A 23,986-nucleotide genomic window follows, 5' to 3' on the forward strand; every position below is an offset into this window, starting at 1 on the left:
TCTCAAGGTCCCAGGTGAGTGATAATGAATCTGGTTTGGATCCAGGGGTTCAATGTCTCTCATAACCACCAGGTTTCTCCCCATTTCTGACAATGCTCTTGGTTCACAAATGAATCCTCTGACCACCTCCTAGAGTGCCAGGATTCTAGACTGTAGATCAAAAAAAAAAAAAAAACAGACATAGGTTTAGGTACTAAATATACATGAAGGAGATGGCTTTCTTGGTGAAAACTGGGGGGGGGGGGCCTTGATGTCAGTGCCTGCCTGGTGAGCCACATGGTGGCCAGAGTGGGGATCTGAGATGTGTCAAATGTTTTCAAAAAGAAAGGGGGTAAAGAGAAGGAAGGAGGGAAGGAGAGAAGGAAGAAGGAAGGCAAGTGTTTGGTGGAGACCTCAGACTTTTGCACCAAGATCCACGGCAAGTGATTCCACCTAGATGCCTCAATAATCAGTGAACTTCACTTTGGGCTGCAAGCATTGATTTTAACACAAGTGCATCACTCTAAGGGGACCACAAGTTATTTGGTCTCCTGAGAACTTTTTTTATAGTGAAAATTAATATAAAGGGAGTAAATCTTAATCTGACTTCAAAAACAAAGATTTCTCGGGGCGCCTAGGTGGCTCAGTCGTTGGGCGACTGTCTTCAGCTCAGGTCATGATCCCAGGGTCCTGGGATCGAGCCCCACATCGGGCTCCCTGCTCAGTGGGAGGCCTGCTTCTCCCTCTGCCACTCTCCCTGCTTGTGTTCCCTCTCTCGCTGTGTCTCTGTCAAATAAATAAAATCTTTAAAAAAAAAAACAAACACAAAGATTTCTCTGAATGCACTTTATTATAGTTCCCTTTTCTAAGTGTGACTACTCTAGAATAAAAATCTGAAGTCAAGAGTATGTTCTACTAAAACATTATTAAAGGAATAGGAAAGAGGAGCACACTGAAAATTTAACAGCAGAAATTGAAAGTTCAATACAGGGTTAGGAAAAGATATTGTTTTATCAAAATAAAAAGGAAAAACAGGAGAAAAGGAAAGTAAAATTTGCACAAGATCTAGTCGAGCACACTGCTGGTGCAAGTGTAAAATGATACAAATCGCTGTGGACTGTTTGGGTCTCCCCCCGCCCCCAAATTCCTATGTTGTAGCCTTAATCCCCAAAGTGATGGTGTCTACAGGTGGGGCTTAAGGGGGTAATTAAGGTTTGGATGAGGTCATGGGAGTGGACCCCCCATCATGGGATTGGTGCCCTTATAAAGGGATGAAGAAAGTCAAAATTCTCTCTTCCTCCCCACCCACCACCCTCTCCCAGGTCTCCAACACGTGAGGATGCAGCCATCTGCAGACTGGGAAGTGTCCTCACCAGACACCACATCTGCGGGTGCTTGCTTTTTGGACTTCCTTGCCCACAGAATTGTGAGAATTTAATGTTATTTAAGCCACCCAATCTATACCTTTTTTACATAAGCCTGAACCAAGATACAAATACTTTAGGAAACTGTTCACTAGTTTCTTTAAGTCAAAGATTATGTCTACCCTATGGTCCTGCAATTTCATTTTTCTTTCTTTCAAGATTTTATTTAAATTCAAGTTAGTTAACATATAGTGTAGTATTTGTTTCAGGGGTAGAGTTTAGTGATTCATCATTTGCATATAACAGCCAATGCTCATTACATCATATACATGCCCTCCTTAATGCCCATCACCCAGTTACTCCATCCCCCCAACCACCTCCCCTCCAGCAACCCTCAGCTTGTTTCCTAGAGTTAAGGATCTTCCACTCTTGGTGTATATGTAAGAAAAACTGAAAGCAAACTTGCAGGAGAATGTTTATAGCAGCTTTGTTCATAATAGCCCAAACTGGAGACACCAAATATCCATCAACTGAAGAAAAGATAACCAAACCATACCATATTCATACAGTAGAATTCTATTCAGAGATCAAAAGGAAATACTGCAACAGCATGGATGAAGCATTATGATGAGCACAAGAAGGAATTACTTCAAGTGATACACAGAAATGTGGTAATATCCCAAAGAAAACTTATACTTTTTCAGTCATCCCATGGTTAGAAGTGATAGTGGTATTGGTATATATGTATATGCATATATATATGCTTATTGGGAAAAGCAAATAACTATATTATGTGGTTAGGAACCAAGATTTCCAGCAAAAAAGAGAGTAGAAATCTAGATATATAAAATCTAAGAAGATAAATTCTCTAAATTGGCAGTATTGGTATATATTCAATATATTTTTTATCTTAAAAAAAAAAATAGAATTTCCTAGCTAAGTCCACTAAAAAGGCTTAGAAGATAACCAAACCAGAAGCAATGAGTATGTCTGTGCCTCGATATGGTCTCTAAATAGCATTTCCCTTGAAAAGAACCACAGCTTCCTGGAGGAATGGCTGTTTCTTGGTCTAGAACAGGAAATGTTTTAGATGAGCCTGAAATACTTTATTATACCAGAAAGCAAGAAAATCATCAAAGACTACTAGGAATATGTAATAAGGACACAGGAGCCAATTTGAAGACCTGTAGCCAAAGTGAGACAATTTAACATTGGAAAAATGCCACAGTGGATTGAAACACATTAAATGCTAAAATTTACTCATACATAATGATATTAACAAAAAGCCTCAGACGAACCATGAGAGATGATGGACTCTGAAAAACAAACTGAGGGTTCTAGAGGGGAGGGGGGTAGGGGGATGGGTTAGCCTGGTGATGGGTATTGAGGAGGGCACGTTCTGCATGGAGCACTGGGTGTTATGAACAAACAATGAATCATGGAACACTGCACCAAAAACTAATGATGTAATATATGGTGATTAACATAACAATAAAAAATTTAAAAAAAAAAAAAGCCTCAGTGGTTACCTTTGGGAAACAAGGCATAAGCCAAACATTTATCCCGCCTGTCCTATATGAACTATATGCCTCAGGATAACTAAATAGGTTTCCTTTTTAGATGTCCCGCAACTCAGAAGGATTGATAAAATATAAGTACCACCATTTCACAACTCCTAATAAAATAATAGATCTAGGTGCAATTATTAATGGATGCTAAAATCATTAGGTGAAGACTGATAGGGAACTTTATAAAGGACTGTTTAAGATGACAACACCCGAACTCAAATAATTAATATAACAAAAAGGGATGAATATATATAATGCACCTCTTGGTATGATGCAACACAAAGAACATAGTACCACCTAAGAAGGATTCTTCCAAACAAAGCAAAATAAAACCAAAGAACTTGAATCTGATTAACTCTGTAGATCTACCAGCTTACAGGAATACAAGAGAAAGATTTTCCTAAAAATTAAATGATATAAAAAATGAAAATTATCAAAGAAAACTGTTCTGATTTCTTCAACAACTAAAAAATAAGAAAACAGAGGAAGAAGAACCAACCTACAGATTTAAAGAAACCTCAGAGACATACCAACCAAATGCAACTTGTGGATTTTGTTTGGATTCCAACTTGAACCACTTGGAAAAATAATTATGAAATGACCAGACATTTGAATGCTGACTAGATTTGGTATTAAAGAATTATTAAGGGTGCCTGGGTGGCTCAATTAAGCACCTGCCTTGAGCTCTGGTCATGATCCCAGAGTCCTGGGATTGAGATTGAGCCCTCTGTTGGGCTCTCTGCTTGGGGCGGGGGGGGCGGGGGGAGACTGCTTCTCCCTCTCCCTCTGCCTTCTACTCCACCTGCTTGTGCACCCTCACTCTCTGTGTCAAATAAAATCTTTTTTAAAAATTGCTGAAATTAAAGAAGATAGAAATAAATGGAAAGACATCCCATGTTCATGGATTGGGAGACTGTTAAGATGTCAATGGTACCCCAAATAATCCACAGATTCAGTGCAATTCCTATCAGAATCCCAATGGCATGTTTTTTAGAAACAGAAAAACCTATCCTAAAATTCGTATGGAATCTTAAGGGACCCTGAATATCCAAAACAATCTTGAAGAAGGACAAAGTTGGAGGAGTCACACTTCCTGATTTTGAAACCTACTAGAAAGTTACAGTGATCAAAATGGTGTGGTACTGGCATAATGACAGACATACAGACCAGTGGAGTACAGAGCCCAGAAATAAACCCTCATTTATATGGTCAATTTTTAATAAGGATGAGATGATTTTTCAATGGGGAAAAGACAGTCTTTTTTAAAAGATGTTGCTGGAAAAACTGGATATGCACATGCACAAAAAAGAAGTTAAAAAAAAAGTTGAAATCTTACACCATATGCAAAAATTAACTCTAAATGGATTAGAGACCTAAATATAAGAGCTAAAACTATAAAACTCTCAGAAGAAAACAGAAAAAAAAATCTTCATAATATTGGATTGGTCAGGGATTTCTCTTGGATATGATACCAAAAGCACAGGCAACAAAATAAATAAGCTCAAATTCACCAAAACTAAAAACTCAAGGGTGGAAAGACAAGCCACAGAATGGAAGAAAATATTCATAAATCATATATCTGATAAGGGACTAAGAGCCAGAATACTTGCTTTACAAAATCATATCCTGCAAATCAACAGTAAAAAATAAGCAAGCTAAAAATGGGCAAAGAACTTGAATAGACATTTCTCCAAACATATACAAATGACCAGTAGACACACAAAAGAAGCATAACATCACTGGCCACTAAAGAAATGCAAATCAAAACTATAATGGTAACCCTTCACACTCATTAGATGGCTAAGTAAAAACAGAAACAAACAAAAAACCCAGAAAATTAGTGTTGGAAAGGATGTGAAAAAACTAGAATGCTTCTGCATTGCTGGTGGGTATGTAAAACGGTGTATCTTTGTGGAAAAATTTTGGCAATTCCTCACTTACATAAAAAATTACCACATAATTCAGTGATTCCTCTCCTAGGTATGTTATCCCAAAGAATTAAAAGCAAAGACTCAAATAGACAACGTATGCAACAAGGTTCATAGCAGCATTTTTTTTTAAGATTTTCTATTTATTTATTGATAGAGAGAGAGAATGGAAGAGAGAGAACATGAGAGGGAAGAAGGTCAGAGGGAGAGGCAGACTCCCTGCTGAGCAGGGAGCCCGATGCGGGACTTGATCCTGGGACTCCAGGATCATGATCTGAGCCAAAGGCAGTCGCTTAACCGACTGAGCCACCCAGGCGCCCTTTGGCAGCATTATTCTTAATAGTAAAAAGGTGAAACCACCCCAAATGTCCATGACAGATAAATGAATATCAAAATGTGATACACATAATGGAGTATTCAGCCTTAAAAAGGAATGAAATTGATACATGCGACAACATGGATGAACCTTAGAAACGTTATGGAAAGTGAAATAAGCTGGACACGAAAAGACGAATATCCTATGACCCCACTGATACGAAGACCTAGAATAAGCAAATTCGTAGACTGAAAACAGAGGTTACCAGGGGCAGGGAGGAATGGAGTTATTGTTTCGTGGATAGTTTGGGATGAGAAAGTTCTGGAAATGGATAGTGGTGACGGTTGCACAATGTGAATGTACTTAATTCAACTCATACTTAACAGATGGTTAAATAGGAAACTTTGTACTTTTCTGCAATTAAAAAGTGAGTTAATGTTTGTAACACATACATGAAAAATATTATGGAAGGGGTTTAAGTAAATGGGGGTATACATAAAACAAAATTGACCATGAGTTGAAAATGTTGAAATGGTGATGGGTACATGGGAGTTCATTAGAACAGTTTCCCTTTTTTTTTTTTTAATTTATTTGAGAGACAGCGAACGAGCATGAGTCAGGTGAGGGACAGAGGGAGCAGCAGACTCTCGCTGAGCAGGGAGCCCGATGTGGGGCTCGATCCCAGGACCCCAGGATCATGACCTGAGCTGAAGGGAGATGGTTAACCGACTGAGCCACCCAGGCACCCCATTTTCTCTATTTTTGCATACATTTGGAAATTCCCGTAACAGAGTTTAGAATATCTGATACTGAAAAAAAATTTAAGAACACAGTAAATTAGTGGGAAGTGAAACTATTGGTTAAGAGTGATTACAGTGAATAGCGGGTAATACTAGGATTACATATTTTATAACATGATCATGTATTATAATGACTACTTAATGATATATAATAAGTTATTGTGCTAGACCCCTGTATTTCTCTACCAGGAAGAGGTAACAGGTGTAGTTATGAGACTGTGTCACTTCTCTTGCTGTTGGCTGGTTAGTCAACTCACACCCCTGGAACTCAGAATCTCACAGCAAGTTTCCATTCCACAGTCTGTGAACACGTCTCCCCTGGAACGATCTGCCAAAGGTCATACGGCAAACCGGCAATGCTCTGCAGTAGCTCAGCTGCCTCCATGCGCACCACATTATAAACACAAACTGCTTTAAGTCGGCCTTGCTTTAGATCACAGTACTGACTTTCAAAACATTGGCCACAACTATCAACATTTACCAGGAAACCCATGGGAGATTAGGAAGGCTGCTGACTCACATACTTGGTGAACATAAGCACCATTACATTTTGTTACGAAGATTACAGCCGAATTCTGGATAGTTGCACATGGTGAAGACACTCATAATCTAAGTATTAGTCAGGTTGGGGTAAAAGTTATTTTGAGTCTAATTTAAACTTGTTCTATATATTGTTACCATGATACTGAGTCCTGACTGCTTTGCAAGAAATTAACAAGGAAGCCTGGGGTTAAACTTGTACATGTGGGAAGTAGGCAACTGCATTTACTCACAACTCATATTAGGTTTGTGTACAAAACTTACTGGACTTGTGACTCACACTCCAGTTTTAGAAGAGCTGATTCACTCTCTGTGACCGCACTCGTTTAATAACCATCTGTGTCTGAATGGCTTGATTTACCAAGACTCTCTCCTCTGATCTTGACTTTCTCCCTATAGGCCAGGATATGGAAATTAACTGTGATCACAAAATTTAATTCTAAATATCATAGATAGATAGATAGATAGATAGATAGATAGATAGATGATAGATGTCCTTCTACACCAGATGGATATTAATGGCATTCCTTTTCTGAACTGTGGCCAATGTCCAAAAGACAAATATATGGGAAAAACATGAATCCAGTGGGTCTCTCACTCCTCTCCAGTATTTATGAGACAGTGTACAAAGTAAGATTTAACCTACTGTGAATTTTCTGAAAGCTAGTTGTCTGGGTGGTGTTTGTTGCTACATTAGCACAGGTTTTTAGCTTCTTTAAAACACTTAAGACAAAGAACCCAATAGAAAAGAATAAACAAGCAATATGATGTAGTACACAGAAAAAGAAATTACAATGGACAATAAAACATGAAAGCATGTTCAACTGAGACCAAGAATGCAGGCTGTCATTTCTTCACATGTCAGATTAGTAAATCTGATGGAGAGAGGAAAAAAACACACTCATACGTTTCTTTTTCATAGGAGTTTAAATTCATTTTGGCATGGTAACATTTATTAAAAGTTACATAGCACACACTCTTTGACCTATCAATATTCACTGCAAAGAATTTACACTCTGGGTATACTTGTAAAAGTGTGTGTGGTGACTATTCTCACAGTAGCATATTTTGTAATGTCAAAACATGAGAAATAAATGAGTGCTAGGAGAAGATGCAGATCATAGACTGTTACCAAACCTGTTCAAAAAAGTAACATGGAAATGTCAAGATCACCAATTATACGGTGTACCACCTTTGTGAAAACTTGAGATACAAATATATAATCAAATATAAAGATATAAAATGAATGCATATATATGAATGTGTATATGTATGCAGCTAATATTTTCTGGAAGGACATACAAAAAGCAATAGTGGTTAACTTTAGGGAAGCAGTAGGTAAGTCTTTTCACTTTATACCATTCTGTCCCATTTACATTTCTAACTTGGGCACCAACTATGCTTCCCTTTTCCCCTCTTTGCTCGCCCCAGTGAGAATAAGCCATGCAAATCCTGTGTTTGTTTCAGGAGCCAACTGAGTTCAACATTTGTAAACACTCATCACAGGAAGGTAAAGATCAATGGTTCTCAGCTCTGATGGCACACTGGGAGGCCTTAAAAAAATACTGGTATCTGGGCCCAAACCCAGACTCTGACTTAATTAGTACAGGGTACATCCTTGCATGGGGAGTCCTAAAAACTCCCCAGGTGATTCTAATAGACAGCCAGGGGTGAAAACCACCAGATGTATCACTTTAATTATTCTCCAATGATAAATAATGAACTAATGGGCTGTTGATCGCAAGAATTAAGTGTCTGAGGCTATGGGCAGAGTCCCCAGCAGTACCTGCCTACATTAAGAATTTGAGGCCCAAATAAAAGACACAACAATATGCCCCACACCACTCCTGCTGCGTGAATGCTTTGCTAATTACAGTGGGTCCTGTTTGCAGGGATTGTGGACTATGCTGGTTTACTTCCTCATACTGTTTTTGTTTTTATTTTTTTTTAATATATATATAAAAGATTTTATTCATTTATTTGACAGAGAGAGACACAGTGAGAGAGGGAACACAAGCAGGGGGAGTGGGAGAGGGAGAAGCAGGCTTCCCGCGGAGCGGGGAGCCCGATGCGGGGCTCGATCCCAGGACCCTGGGACCATGACCTGAGCCGAAGGCAGACGCTCAACGACTGAGCCACCCAGGTGCCCCGTTTTTGTTTTTAAAGTAATGATTAGTTTAAACACCACTGTGTTCCCACTAGCCTTTTACAAATTTAACTTACCAACAAAAGATAGATATCTCTACGTAAATATGATATATACATGAAAGCCCACGTTGTTGTTAAATTCTGTTAGCTCCATTTTCAAAGAATCATATCTTGGCAATATTTTCTTAAAGGGTGAGGAATACGTTAAGTACTTCCAAAGAATCAATTTAGCAAGCAAAATTACTAATCCTATGACTAACTTTCCCATTAAAAGCAAGACAACAGCCATATAAAATATGTATTTTTGCAAGAATATAGCTGACCCAAAGGAAGGGAAAAATAGCAAATTCCAGAAAGAACTGCTACATAAATATTCACAAACTTAGACATGCTATACATTGCTGCTATCATTTAAGCAAGGTTTCTTTAGGCTAAATGATTTACAGAGTCTCTTCTTGAGTGTAAAATACATGTACACACGCACGCACGCACACACTCTCTCAAGATGAGCTCAGTTTTTAGAGTCTTAATGGGAACAGTCTTGGTCTCCTAAATAGAACTTGTAATTAATATAGATTTTAAAATGAGCTCAACTTGAGGGTCCTTCAATGGACACTTTTAGTTTCCAAAATATAATCTGAATATAGAATTCTTTAAAAGTAGTATCTGAAGAGTTAGCCATCATATATATTTTTATTTTATTACAAGATATTTTAAAATTTGGGCAGATACAATTAGGACAGAAAACCAGCTTCATACCAAAAATACACTTTCAATTACTTTATCAAGCAAATAAAAACAACCTTCATTTATTTGCTTTTTCTAGAAGTTAATGTACAGTAAAAATTTAATATTGTATATGAAAGACATGTAATTAAGCATACATACAAAAGAAACATGTACTGAATGTTCAGAAACAAAAGTAAAAATAAATAGCAATGATAAAACTTTGAAAAAAAATAATGCACATTTCAGTTGTGGAAAATATGATTCTTAATTATATATACATCGTTATACTTAATAGAAAGCCATCTCTTTAAAATTGCACAAACAAGGAACCAATAAAGCATAATTTTTATGGCATGTAATACTATAATCCTAGGGCAGTTTGCTGCTTACCTCCAGGACATAAAACACTTAGCTCTGTAATATAATGAAAAGTATACTGTACTGTTTGAGAAAGATTGTCTTCCTCAACTCTCATTAACCTGTAGTAATCCTACAAAAGGCTGTACAGGAAATTTCACAAAAAGAAATATTAAACAATTACTCTGCCCATTCCATGCTGAAGAAGCAGCCAAAAATGGGCTTCAAAGTAAACGTGGTGGGACATTTAATATTTCTGATGCTTTTTTATACTAAAGATTTCTTTGTTCTATAAAAACACTGCGTTTAACTATGATTGGCAATCTCAGCACAAGGAAAATCCTGATAAAATGGTTGGAGAGTTTCTGCTTACCTTGTTTCCATGAATAAAATATTTCAGGAGATAAGAATTTATAGAAAAGAAACATTAATGTTCAATTCACTTACAACTTATCAGGAGCATAATTCCATTTTTTAAAAACTTTTCTGTAAGAAAATCAAAGGTAACATTTCCATCTGTATTATGGCACGGCCCTCACTTCAGAGAAAAATACACTTTAGGAACCAGAAAAAATTGCACAAAGGTTAGGGGCAACCTGAAAAGCTCTTGGTGAAAAACACTTAAGTCCTCTAGGGTAATAAAAAAATATGTGCAGACTTAATTACAGTATTTACACTTCAAAACATAATCATGAGTGAGCTGTTCAGCCGTTCAGTAAGAATGATTCTCAGGCATTTCAAAAGGTGTGGTAAGTGTGCCCACAGTATTGGGACCACACTTGAATGCATAGAATACAGTAAAGATTACGGTTCTTCAGTCTGTCACTTGTCATATCCATAAAACAAAAGTGTTTCCATTATGAAAGCTATACAACCACAGGACTGAGCAAATATTTTCATTATCTCACTTAAAATAGACTTTAAGTACTACTGATTTCACTCATTTGTTCGACAACTTGTCCTAAAATTTCATCAACCACATCAACGTCATAATTCACTTGCTGAAGATCGAGATCAGGTACAATCATGGCCAACAGCTGTCCTACGTTAACTCGAAGAGATCGAAGTTTGAGGCTGCAAATACAAATATTATGTCTATTAGATGAACATTATAGCACAGTTTAATATTCATGTGGAGCCTAATATTTAAGTGAAACATGAATTCACCTACTTTAATAATCCATAATTTAACTTAATAATTATGAATCTCTTGGTAAGTAGAGTGTTTCATAAAACTAGTGGCTCTGTGTGGTTCTAACTAAAACAATTTTAACTTGCTATTGGAGAAATCATGGACTGGTAAAATACATATAATTACAAGGTGTTATTTATAATATAAAATACTGTCACCTGGAAAACAGCAGTGATATACTAGTGAGAACACTGGTCTCAGAATAAGAATGCATCTCCCTGAATTTCAGCTTTTGAGGAAAATAAAAACTGAACTGTTCTCTAAAACGTGTTCTATGAGATATCCACCCTTGTGTTAAAGAGAAACAGTTCTGTGGTCAAATAAGCTTACAAAATTTTGGGCTAAATAATGTTAAACAGTTTTTAAAATCAAGACTTCTCTGAACCTTTCATATGCTAAAGTTCACTGATGATCCATTTTACTATTCATTTATAGGGAATGGTGCTTTGCTGAAAACACTGGGAATCCCTGGATTAAATGGTCATTATCATTCCTTCCAAATTTATATACATGTATCTGAATATCAACATCCTAGACTTTTTTTTTTTTTTTAAGTGGGCTCCATACTAGGCTAGGTGGGACCCAAACTCATGACCCTGAGATCAAGACCTGAGCTGAGATCAAAAGTCAGATGTTCAACCAACTGAGCCACCCAGGTACCCCCAACATCCTAGACTTTTTGAAGACTTACAACTATTCAGCAGCCTCTGCTTCAAAGATTGAGTGAAACATGGGAACTGAATGTTAGTTGCTCCTATTCTGCCCCTCTCCCAAATATAAACAGCCCACGTTTAGCTTAGATACTGATCTAAGGTGGAAATGTCTGAAGAGGCAAGATGCTCATCCCTAAGTTGACAATCCACAGTAAGGTGATTTAAAACATGTTTTGTAAACTTGGATTGTAAGATTCCATTGGCCCCTGGATAAAATTTTACATCATTTCCACTCCAGCCATTTTTTGTCCAAGCTTCCTCACTCACCTTTGACCAGAGGCCCATGGTTCAAACACTTTTCTGCTTTGCTTTCCAGAAGTTGTTTACCATCCTATATCCTTAGCAAGAATGTCCCCTTTGTTGTAACCACAACCTTTTATCTATATGAAAAGTACATAAAACACTAGTATGACCCAATGATCCTCTTAACATCTCCTTTCCTTTAAGTCTTCTGATTGTCCCTGGCTAATTTCTACTATCTACTGGACCTGCCACAGATTCTTAATGTACAGAACAGCACTGTCCAAGAGAAATACTGCAAGCTCCATATGCAGTTTAAAATGTTCACATAGCCACGATAAAAAGCAAAATGCAGCTGTAAATTTAATTTTAGTTATACATTTAACCCAATGTTAACTAAAATATTGTATCATCACAAAATCAAAATACATTATTAATGAGGCATTTTACATTCTTTTTCTTACTAAGGCTTCAAAATTTTATTTATTTTATACTTAAAGCACATCTCAATTCAGACTAGATTTCAAGTATCAATAGCCACATATTCCTATACTGTTTTAGAAAGCAAGCACAGGTGTATCGGTTAAAATAAATAAAATAATCAATCGATCATCAGTTACCCAAAGGTCAGTGTGCAAAAGAATTATCTGAGACTGTTTAAAAGTTTCCAATTTAATAAGCTGCACTGTAGGCCAAGGATCTGCATTTCTACAAGCGCCACAGATGCTTGTGGTTCCCCTTTTGAGAAACACCACTTGGAATGTTCTTCTGACCTTAGCCTTCTAGGCTATGTAATGCTCTACTCCATTTCCAAGAACAGATTTACGGAAATCCTTCAAAAACTTAACTTAAAAAACAAGGTAATAATATAATTGATGTCAAGTGAGGATGGTAGGAGATTATTTCTCAACAACAGTGCCTTTTAGGTCTGAAGTCATAACTGTATGAGCAGGAAGAGTTGCCCAGTTTTAGCCTTTAATAGCTACTTCCAGATGGTAAGTCATCAACACACCACGAGCACCACCATCCCCGCCCACCTGAATGTCTGCCTCCCCCATGCTCAAAACCGAAACAAAACCCCAAGCCCATTTTATATCTTACTGAGATAGGGTAATCATTCATTTACTATTTTCTTATTTTCACAGAGGAACTTCTTCCTAGTAATCACCTGTACTATGGCAATTTCTAGTAATTTTGTGATTACCTAAAAGTTAACATTGGGGATGGCATGTAGTAAAATGAGGACAGAAAACCATAAAGAAATGGCAAGTACAGAGTAAATCCAGGTGAAAAAGTACGTTTCATGAAATATTCCCTTGTCTTCTAGTCATGGCCAAATTCACCACCACCTTTGATATCTAACTCAATTTCCACTTTTCCCCAAACAGCATTCCAAACCACTCTGACTGATCAAGTGCTTTATTCTTTCCAAATTCCTATTTCACTTAAGTTGAACCTAAACTGTTCATTCCTTGAAGGGAAGGATCGTGTTCTTTTGATAGAACAGTATCTGTTCGAGGTGTGCTACCAAGTATCATGCAAACCAGAAGGTAGCCCCAGAGTCCTGCCTCATGTAATATTACCTTTCCCCGTCAGTATAATTTACAGACTCCTCAATGTTACTTGAAGTTGAAACATCTGCTCCTAACTGTTGATTTGTAGATTTTAATTGTTCAATTTCAGTTTTCAGTTCTTCACATTGTGAACGGATTTGTGATTTTTCCATTTCCAATAATTCAACCTGACAAAAAAATTCATAACTGTAAAATTAAATTTAAAAATTAAAAATACTAATAAAAATAACACTTAAAAATACTAATGCTAAAATGAAACTTAAAAATACCAATGCCAAAGTACTAATTTGCTAAGAAATATAGATAATCCTGCTTGATGAAAATTACCATCAAAAAAGGGGAAAAAACCACCCACAATAGCTTTCTATAAACAAAGCTTCATTTTAGTTTCACCTCCACATCTTGTCACATTCAAAGAATACGAAATGTTAAATACCGCTTGACTGAAAACAAATGGTACCTAAAAACTGGAAAACCAAGATAAAAATGCCTAAATTATGTCGACGTCAAAGTGGCTTTCATTTCTTGCACTCACCAGCTCTAAGTTGTAACCGAAAGCTTGTACTGATTTTTATATATTCTGTCATCTAACTCTAAGCCAATACATCAAGATGAAGGTATTGTGGATATATGGATGAGCTGTTATGTCAGCATTATTTCCAGGAAGAAAGGGGCAGTACAGCACCATCCTGTTGTTTCCAAATTCTTTAGCAGAAAAACCCTTCTTTCAAACACATTAATACAATATATAAAATACATGTTTCTAAAAGGAGCTCTCTAAATCTGAATGGAGAATATATGCAGAGCCTACCACCTATCTCCTGATGTCTACCACTTTTCTCCTTCTGCCTCAGTAGAAGAACCCCTGAATAAAGACTACACTTCCAAAGCACCCATTAGCCAGGTGACTAAGTGCTGACAGGTGGAATATCAGCAAATTTGAGGAACTGCACTCCTCTTCTTTGCTGCTGCTTGGAACACAGATCTACGAGGACGGGACCTGGAGGCCGCCTCGGACCACAATGGCACGCTGAGAAGCGAAGCAACAATGCAGGAGCCTGTTGTCTCGGACGCCCATGGACTGGCCACGGCTCTACGGTGTTTTTGGTCACCTGCCAACAAATCTAATCGTAACTAATACAGGGTGCATCTATAAAATGAGGACATCACCTACCTTGTATGTTTATTGCAAGGCCTATTAATAATGGATGTGATGTTCCCTATATTTAGCAACTGACTGGCTTGATGGGAACGAGAACAGTATTTTGAGGATAATCCTTCATTACACAGCAATTTCCAGTACGCTACAGGAAACCACCATACCTGGTCACCACCCATTAAATTTTAGCAATGCCCAACTCCTCAACACATATTTCCATACACCCCCAGGATGACCACTCCCCAGCTGAGAAGCAGCAGGACAATACATGGAAATACTACTAAGTAATTTATTCCAATCTAGCAACTGGCAGTTCTTTGTGGTTCAGACTCTCTGGGACGCCCAGGACTCTCATTATGCGGAATGATACACTCACCTCACTTTTATACTGGTCCCTCTCCACAGTGCACTTGTCCAGCTGTCTAAACACATCGTCAAGCTGCACAACCATTTCGTCCACTTCACTTTTGCTCTCACTACTGGCACACCGACTGCATTCCGCCTTCACATGCTGCAAAGCACTACACTGTTTCTTCAGCCTTTCTATTTCCTCCAAAGCTTGCCGATACTGAGATACCACATGGTCTGGACTTTCAGATTTGCCATTAATACTTTCCAGTAAAAATACAGCATCAGTTTCGGTAGACTGATGGCAAGTTTCCTTCTTCACGTATTTGTCGTTCATTTCCAGTATCCTCTGCTGTAACACTTTGATTTGGTCAGTAAACACATTACACTGTCTTTTATAATTTTCTTTTTCTTGGGTAACTAGAAGCAGCTCATTTCTCAGTTCATTTAGCTGGCAACTAGCATCACCCGCAGATTTATCAAAGGTGTCCTGGGTTTCCTGTGCCTTCCCTTCAGCTTCCACACAGGCTGGCGGCACGGCTGCATCATTTCGTGCGTCTATCTCATCTTCAAGTGCCTCTTCCTTTTTAACAACTACACTCGGGGCTTCAGTCTGGGTGGCCGCAGTGGTTCCCTGATCACACCTGGATGATGAGACGCCTGATGAACCAGTCAGGGCACAAGGTTCCTTATCAGCCGGAGGCTCAACCTGATGACCACTTTGCTCGATGTGACTCTGTTCTGATTTCACTTCAATGTCATGATCTACTGCAGGTTTGGGAGTACTGTTTTCTTCTAAGATGATGACATCTTCATCATCATCATCTTTATAAGCTGAATTTTCAAATGCTTGATTACTCAATCTCCGAGTTTTTGCATTCAAAATGGACGAACGAGTAGAAAGTCTCCGTTTCAGGCTGGAAAAAAATTTAATATATAAAATATAAGACTATAAAATATAGAAATGAACAAAATAGACGACTTGAAGCAATCTATCTTGAAATTCTAAGAAATATCCATGCTCATTTAAAAAAATGTTTAACACAGCACTGCTCAATGATTTAATGAAGTAGAGACGATTTTCTCCTGTACAGCTGAGGAAACAATTAGACTACTTCGCTTGCCTTAAAGTAGGAGCTCTGCATACTGCCAAAAATCCCTTCACTTGATGTCCTCTGGGCACCTCAACATATACACAGCCAAATGGGAATGCCACCCCCCCAGGTCTGCTCCTTGCATTCCAGCGCTCAGTGAATGGCTCTGCCCTTCCAATTTGCTGTCATTTTTATCAGTGCTCGATGATCAGAAGTGAGCCACAAACTAAACCAGCATGCCCTCCCCTTCGGTTTTCCTGGCATTAAAAAACTGCCTCATTTTCCTCATCGACTCAGTTTTCTGTGAATTTACCACCAACTGATACTATTTGCTCCCCCTCAGCGGGTTATCTGCTGGTTTGTTGTTTAGGCCCTAGGTGTTAGCCCTCCTGTTTCCTCCATCTCAGGAAAGGTTCTTCTGGTTCTTGGCTTTACTCCCTCATATCGAGGGGACATAGTCTTCAATAAAATCTTGAGAAACAGTACACAGGACATAAAAAAGTGTGAAAGGTTACATGATGGAAGTATCTTTATTCACTTCTCAATTTTATTGCTGGCTTGGTTTCTATATAGACTTCCAGGTTGGAAATTACTTTCTCAAAACTTTAAAAGCATCATTTCATTGTTATGTACCATTTGGTGTTCCTGCCATTCTGATTCCTGATCTTTTTGAAGGTAACTTGTGTTTTCTCTCCCTGAAAAAATTATTTTCCCTGGTGTTCGAAAATTTCATGTTTCTTAGATTGGATCTTTTTCCAGACATTTTTGCTGTGTATTTAGTGGAAGTTAAGTCATACTATTTCCTCCCCTTTGTTTTCTCTGATCTCTCATTCTGAAATTCCCTTATTTAGATGTTGCCCCTCCTGTACCTTGTCTTTTCCTTTTTCTACCCTCTACCTGCTTATCTTTTCTAAGAAACGTGTTTGTTCCACACCTACCCACCTCCCAGTAAATTTCACAGGGCTTCCTCTACTCCCTTTGTTTCAGTTTACACTCCTGGTGATCTCTGCCTATCTTTATGTTTCAGGGTGAGACCGACTAGAAGCAGTGAGGGCTGGCCCTGTGGTGCTAGGGGTGCTCAAACTGTCAACACCACCCAGGGCTTTTCCCCTGGGGGCCCAATGAGGGGAAGGGAGAGGATTTCTCATCATTTAGTACTCACTTTCCCTTACTCCTCCTCTTTCAAAAAAGTGGCTCAACCACATCTTCAGCAGTGAAATTGCTCCAGAAGGAAAACATCCTACCTTCTGACAGAGGATAAGCCACGTTGCCAGACCTGGCAGGTTATGAAGAGGTTTAGGGAACTACTCTTCCTTAAACTCTCAAACAAGCCTCCTGTTCTCACCCATTTTCTGCCTTAAGAAATGCTTCCGAGTTTGGAGCACGCCTGGGGTTCCATGGAGTTAATCACTTAACTGGGAGCTGCCCTATTATTTTTCTTATGAAGCTAATTCCTATTTGTCTTTCTGAAGACTTAGTTTAGGAACACCTTTCCAGTCTTTGGCTTTATTTTTAAAGCTTATATTAAAAAAAAAAAAAAAAAAGCTTGTATTTTTCTCAAACTTCAAATTCTTCAGGCTTTAAAAATTAATAAAAAATTTCTCTATTCTCTTCTTCCACTTGGATGGAATAAATCACTTCAAAGAATAAATTTCAGGGGCACCTGGGTGGCTCAGTCGGTTAAGCGTAGTACTCTGGATTTCGGCTCATGTCATGATCTCAGGGTTGTGAGATTGAGCCCCCCGCAGGGCTCACACTGGGCGTGTTGCCTGTTTGAGATTCTCTCTCTCTCCCCCTCTCACTCTGCCCCTCTCCCCTTAAAAAAAAAAAAAAAAAGAATAAGTTCCATTATCTTTTATCTGTAAACTTTACAGATTTCACTTTTTCTTACTTTGTTTGGAACCATCTTTAAGAAGAAAAGCCAAGAACATTAAGGAGACTATTTTTAAAAAATACACACAAATTCTTAGTTGAGTAGCAATCCAGCCCCAAAAATGTAGGCCACAAACAGCCTAAACTATTTTAGAACATGCCCTCCTGATGTACATATGCATGCAAACAGTTATTTCTAATCCTTTTGGAGGTCAAAAATCCCTTTGAGAATTTAATGAAGGCTATAAAACCGCTCAGAAAATCCCATCCCACTATCTCTGGGAACCTGGTTTCAATGTTTATCTTTCAACAAAAAAGACCAAGTGTAGTTCAGTCTGATCCCCTAGTTCACTGACATCATGTTTTCTTCTTCACCTGTATTCAATTCTATTCCCCCTTAATGGCCACCAGCACAGAGTATTGCTTTCAGAATTTCAGGAACCAAACCAAGCACTATCTCATCCCAAACCTTCCCTGACCATTCCAGTCAAGAGAGCTAACTGTCCAATTTACCTATCACTCATACCTTTCTTTCTCCCTTCCTTCTTCATCCACTCATCCAAAATAAATAGCCTGCCACGAGCTAAGAACTCATGGGTCACCCTTGACATTATAGTTCTGTACAATTAATTGCTTTATGTTTTTCTTAAGATACTGGTAATTTTAAAAGCAGGAATTTTCCTATTATACAGAATTTCAAAGAGGTTAAAATTTGATCAAATTCCACAATGAATACAACTGATATTTTAAAAACTGATTTAAATGGGTGGCATGAGTGGGGTGGGGTAGGTTTAGATAATAAAAGTAAATTAACTAGGGGCGCCTGGGTGGCTCAGTCAGTTAAGCATCTGCCTTCGGCTCGGGTCATGATCCCAGGGTCCTGGGATCGAGCCCCGCATCGGCTCCCCGCTCAGTGGGAAGCCTGCTTCTCCCTCTCCCTCTGTCTGCTGCTCCCCCTGCTTGTGCTCTCAAATAAATAAAATCTTAAAAAAAAAAAAAAAAAAGTAAATTAACTTAGGGGGTCCTGGGTGGCTCAGTTGATTAAGCGACTGCCTTCGGCTTGGGTCATGATCCTGGAGTCCCGGGATCGAGTCCTGAATCGGGCTCCCTGCTTGGCAGGGAGTCTGCTTCTCCCTCTGACCCTCCCCCCTCTCATGTGCTCTCTCTCTCTCTCTCATTCTCGGTCTCTCAAATAAATAAAATCTTAAAAAAAAAGTAAGTTAACTTATCCTTAAGACTTTTTACATGCATATATAAACTATAACTTCTTAGAAGTGCATTACTGCCATGAAAGTGTCAAGTAAAGGCTCTGCTTAATATTCCCCATTGGAAAAATACATTTTAGCCACTGACTTGTTGCTTTCAGGTTCAGACTGAGGTGAACCTCGATGATTATTTATAAGTCTTGTTGCGTAAGTATTTGCCACTTCTGAAAGATGTCCTCTTGGAACACTTTCCTTCACAGGAGGAAAGCTTTGACCTGACACGGGGGTTGTCCGAAACAAGAGTTCAGCATTAATCTGTTGGAAGAAAAAAATCAATTTTAAAGGACTTTTTTTAATGTGCCATGCCCCAAAACAGGAGATATTATTTTCCCTTTGCCCTGTATCCCAGAAAACATTGAGAACTATCCTAATCATGTAAAATTCTTTAGGCTATACCAGAGAGCCACTAACAGGCCAATAAGCCAAATCCAACCTGCAAGTGAGTGGAAAAATGGTTGTGTATTTTTAAAGGTGTAAACAAAACAACAGAACAAAGAATACACAACAGAGACTACATACGTGGCCCACAAAGCCTAAAATACTACCTGGTCTTGTATAGCAAGATTTACTGACCCTGTACTATATAGAACCTAATGAAATACAATTAACTTATTTTTCTCAAAGAAAGAAACAGAAAATAAAGTCAAAGATACTGCCTTTAGAATAAGTAAGCCCACTATTCTTTTTCACCCAGTTTTGTTCTCACCTCCAAACCCTCAGCCTTTGCCATAAGAAAACATTTCAATGTAACTAAAAGCAAACATACACATCTGCAGCAGACCAAACTTCCTTACAAAAGAAGTACAACTGCCTACCCATATACTCAGAAAAAGCTCCTTAACACCATTAAGCACTAAGAAAGTGGTCAACAAAGAGAAAAACACTGTAGCTTTAGTCCAGGTTAGTACCAGAACATGGCTCCCCAGGGCTTCCTGTGAATTTTTCCTTAACTGCCTATGTGACAGTAAGATTCATCATTTTTTTCTCTTTTTTTTTTTGGGGGGGGGGGGCAGAGGGAAAGGGAGATGGGGAGAGAGAATCCCAAGCAGGCTCCATGCCCTGCAGAGAGCCCGACTTGGAGCTCCATCTCACAACCCTGCGACCACCTAAGCCAAAATCAAGAGACGCTTAACTGAATGAGCCACCCAGGTGCCTGGGTGGTAAGATTCTTAATGCCTGCCTTTCCTCAGAAGATGCTCAACTAAATAATAAAACTGAACAGTTTGAATGAAGTTGTTGGGCTAGGAAGGAAGGCAAGAAAGGGTATAAGAAAAGGAGTATGTGAACTGAATGAACAAAATCACCTCAATTTGTTATGTAACTCCTAAGCTTTAAAACTATTTGTTAAACTAGCCACTACCCAATATAATACACAGCTATAAAATGCAAGGTTTCATTAATTACCCGAGGGATCATTTCCGGTTGTCTGATCCTGAATTTTTCCTTGTCTCTTAAAAAAAAAGAAAGAAAAGTGAACATATTTAAACTTAATTACTTTTCACTGTTTCTCAATGACATACTTGGCATTTCACTACGGAGTCACTCAGATATGTACACTGAACTCTGCTTCAATTTCATCTGTAAGCCTTTAGGAGGGAAATACTTTCTACCTCTTACCTCAGTAATGCCCAATGTCTGCCTTAAGCTTTGCACCCTCACCAGCATTATTCTCAGACCTCTGAGCTGGAACATCACACAGGCTTCTAACTGGTCTCTTTACTCACAGTTCTGCTGCTGGATTTATCTTCAAAAACCGTGCACTCTACATCAAAACCACCTGGAAGTTCTGCATGCACTCGGCCTGTGTGTGTGGACAGTAGCCTACAGTTCACCAGGGCTGACTATCCTTCATTACCCAGCTTCTCCCTCCCTCCTCTATTTTCCATCATGCCCATTCACGTGTTTGCTCTAAAGCTGAACAAATCAGTTTCCTGTACATTTGCATCTAACCCACCCTTCAAGGCCCATTACACAAATACCCTTCATGAATTTTCCTGATCCAGATTTCCCTTCCCATCCCCAGCCAGAAGTCATTTCTCCTTAAGGCTTCCCAACAGGACTGGACCCTGCCTTCTATAGTACTCATCAACTTCTCATCGGCAACGCACATGTCTCACCTTCCCTGCTAAGACTATAAACTCCTATCAGGCATTACTCATTTATGATTCATCTGTGTGTGGCCCAAACAACCAAACTATTCTGCGTGCACACTACCTTGCAGACAGGACAGGATAAACAGCAAGTGAAAAAAGAGCAGGCATCCACAGTATAAAGTTAAAACAACAACAACAAAAGCATCCGGTATTAGGCATCCACATCAAAATCTTTTCTGGGGTCATAATCTTTTCTGGGTTGTACTAGCTTGATCTTGGAGAAGCATCCAATTAATGCTGCACACCCATCACTATTAATAAATTGAGCATTATTTCCCCACCAAACATTAATACAATACTCACTTCTTTTTGTAGGTTTTTTCATAAGTGGGATGCACCAAATCCTCATCTTCAGGTTCTTCTGGAACATCACAATTTCTAGTCAGAAAAATCACAGGGGAATAACACGTCACCAGCGCCTATTCATACATCTTGAATAGTACTTTCTGCCTTTCCAAAAAGGGTACTACCAACTATATGGTACCTGAACTGTGGGTCAGGGTTATTGGAGCAATACCATTTTTCTGGAAGCTGATCTATTCCATCTGGTAATTTTCGCCACTTTAGACAGGAATCACATTGAACCCATGTCTGATCGGGACGTTTTCTGTAACAAAACACATAATATTAGTATGAAAATACCATGCAAAGTACACTTCATTAGATCTTCTACATCATTTCTACCGCTAAATGCCTTTATTATTTAATTCTGTTCCTGAAATGCCTGCGACATAATTACTGTTGTACAGCAAGTTAAATTTTTTAAAACAATTTCGGTTACCTTCAAAAGGTTAAAGTTAACAGGCCAATTTAAACAAAGAGACTTAAATGTCTTGTTTAATAGCATACTATTCAATTTGTTCTCTGGTAATAAAAATTCAAACTTAAGATTCCAAACGCCTTGCTCTGAAATTTATATTAAATTAGCATTTGCAATGTCCAATCTAGTATATTCATTAGCTCAAGTACAGAAAACAGACAAGCCGTTATTCCTATAATTTAAGCATTTTTAATAATTTTATTACATTTTAGCCTCTACAAGTGTATCTCTGAATATCTAAAATTTGTATATTCTTTTAGTTTATAAAATGCTTTAGTTTTATCATTTGAAAATTACAATGATCCTCTGAAGAATTTAGGTATTCATTTAACATTTCACTTAACAATTATTAACAATTCACTGAATATATGAAGACTTCATCTTAATGACAGTAACTTTTTATATCTAAATTTTAAAAAATGCATCTGCATAGTTACATAAACTTGAAACAATCCATAAATTTGTTTATTTTTAGAGAGGGGGGAGGAGCAGGAGGAGAGGGAAAGAGAGAATCCCAAGCGGGCTCTATACCCAGTGCAGAGCATGATGCAGGGTTGTCTCACCACCCTGAGATCATGACCTGAGCCGAAATCAAGAGTTGGAGGGTCAAAGTCGGATGTGCTCCAGAAATTCATAAAGTAAATACAAACCCCTTTTTTTAGGAGCTTACCACTGTTCATTTTTTTAAACCCTGGCATAATTTTCTATGCTTGCAGAATTATGCATGTGTATATGGACACTTCAAAAAAAATAAAGTGGGAAATTAATACATTGAATTGCATCTTTTTTTAAAAAATTTTATTTATTTGACAGAGAGAGACACAGTGAGAGAGGGAACACAAGCAGGGGGAGTGGGAGCGGGAGAAGCAGGCTTCCCGTGGAGCAGGGAGCCCAACGCAGGGCTTGATCCCAGGACCTCGGGGTCCTGACCCGAGCCGAAGGCAGACGCTTAATGACTGAGCCACCCAGGCGCCCCTGAATTGCATCTTTTTTGTTCGTCATTATACATCTTGGTCATCTTTCCATCAGTACACAATGATTATTCATTCATTCACAAAATTGGTACTATGTGCTATCCTGTTACTGAATGCTTGTTAGGCATATTTTTTAAGTCTTGTAACTCTGGGAGGTGCTACTAATGTTCCCATTTTACAAGTAAAAAAAAAAAAAATGGAAGCTTATAAAAGGCCAAGTAACATGTTCAGTGTCACATCATTATTTAAGCAGAAGTAGAATCTAAATTCAGGTCTGGCTTTAGACTCATGATCCTATTACACAAGACCAGAGTTTTTCAAACTATGAGATACAACCCATTAGTGGACCATAAAGTCAAGACTTACATTTTTTTAAAAGAAATAGTATCAGCATGCAATGTATGGATAAATACTGCTTCATGAATCTTTTGTGTGTATGTATAAATGTATACATTCACTGGCTCATTTCATGGTGTGCTGACTGGAGTTGTACAATTTACTTTTTCCTCTGGCTTAGTTCAAAGTTTGTGTACCATCACTATACTTCTTCAACATCACCTCTTGGTATTAGAGTGGGTTGATATTTTTTAATGTACGTACTGAATATCTTCAACTGGCAAATTTAGAGGATATTCTGCATTTTTCTTCACTTTCATCTCATTCCAGTAATCATTCAGCTTTTCTCCTAACGCTGCTATTGTCAGCCTAAAAAAGCAAATCAAAATCAATTTAAGAAAAAAAAAGATAAAGCTTAAATCTTTGTCAAACACAGAAAAAGCACAAACGACTTAGTAAGGATCATGTGGACACTGTGGGGGAGGGGAGGTTGATGACTCCCAAAGGTACTGTTAGT

The 23,986-nt window shown here is 38.3% G+C and overlaps 1 protein-coding gene across 2 annotated transcripts in view; it reads right to left on the minus strand.

Moving 5' to 3' along the window:
• Positions 1-9,371: 9,371 nt before the first annotated feature.
• Positions 9,372-23,986, minus strand: part of MORC3 (MORC family CW-type zinc finger 3) — a 40,533-nt gene continuing 25,918 nt past the window's right edge. Inside the window, exons 8-15 of one of the 2 annotated variants that reach the window (XM_028115033.2) lie at positions 23,734-23,838; positions 21,824-21,946; positions 21,643-21,717; positions 20,591-20,636; positions 19,275-19,441; positions 14,984-15,872; positions 13,458-13,615; positions 9,372-10,803 (exon numbers count right to left, since the gene is read on the minus strand). In XM_028115033.2, coding sequence (XP_027970834.1) covers positions 10,650-10,803; positions 13,458-13,615; positions 14,984-15,872; positions 19,275-19,441; positions 20,591-20,636; positions 21,643-21,717; positions 21,824-21,946; positions 23,734-23,838 — 1,717 coding nt within the window. In that variant the 3' untranslated portion in view covers positions 9,372-10,649. The remainder of the gene's footprint in view (positions 10,804-13,457; positions 13,616-14,983; positions 15,873-19,274; positions 19,442-20,590; positions 20,637-21,642; positions 21,718-21,823; positions 21,947-23,733; positions 23,839-23,986) is intronic. The other variant, XM_028115026.2, reaches the window with a different exon arrangement.

The sequence above is a fragment of the Eumetopias jubatus genome, unplaced genomic scaffold (assembly GCF_037043125.1).
Source record: "Eumetopias jubatus isolate StellerSeaLion01/CBP00866 unplaced genomic scaffold, mEumJub1_p1.0 scaffold_1, whole genome shotgun sequence".
Taxonomy (NCBI): domain Eukaryota; kingdom Metazoa; phylum Chordata; class Mammalia; order Carnivora; family Otariidae; genus Eumetopias; species Eumetopias jubatus.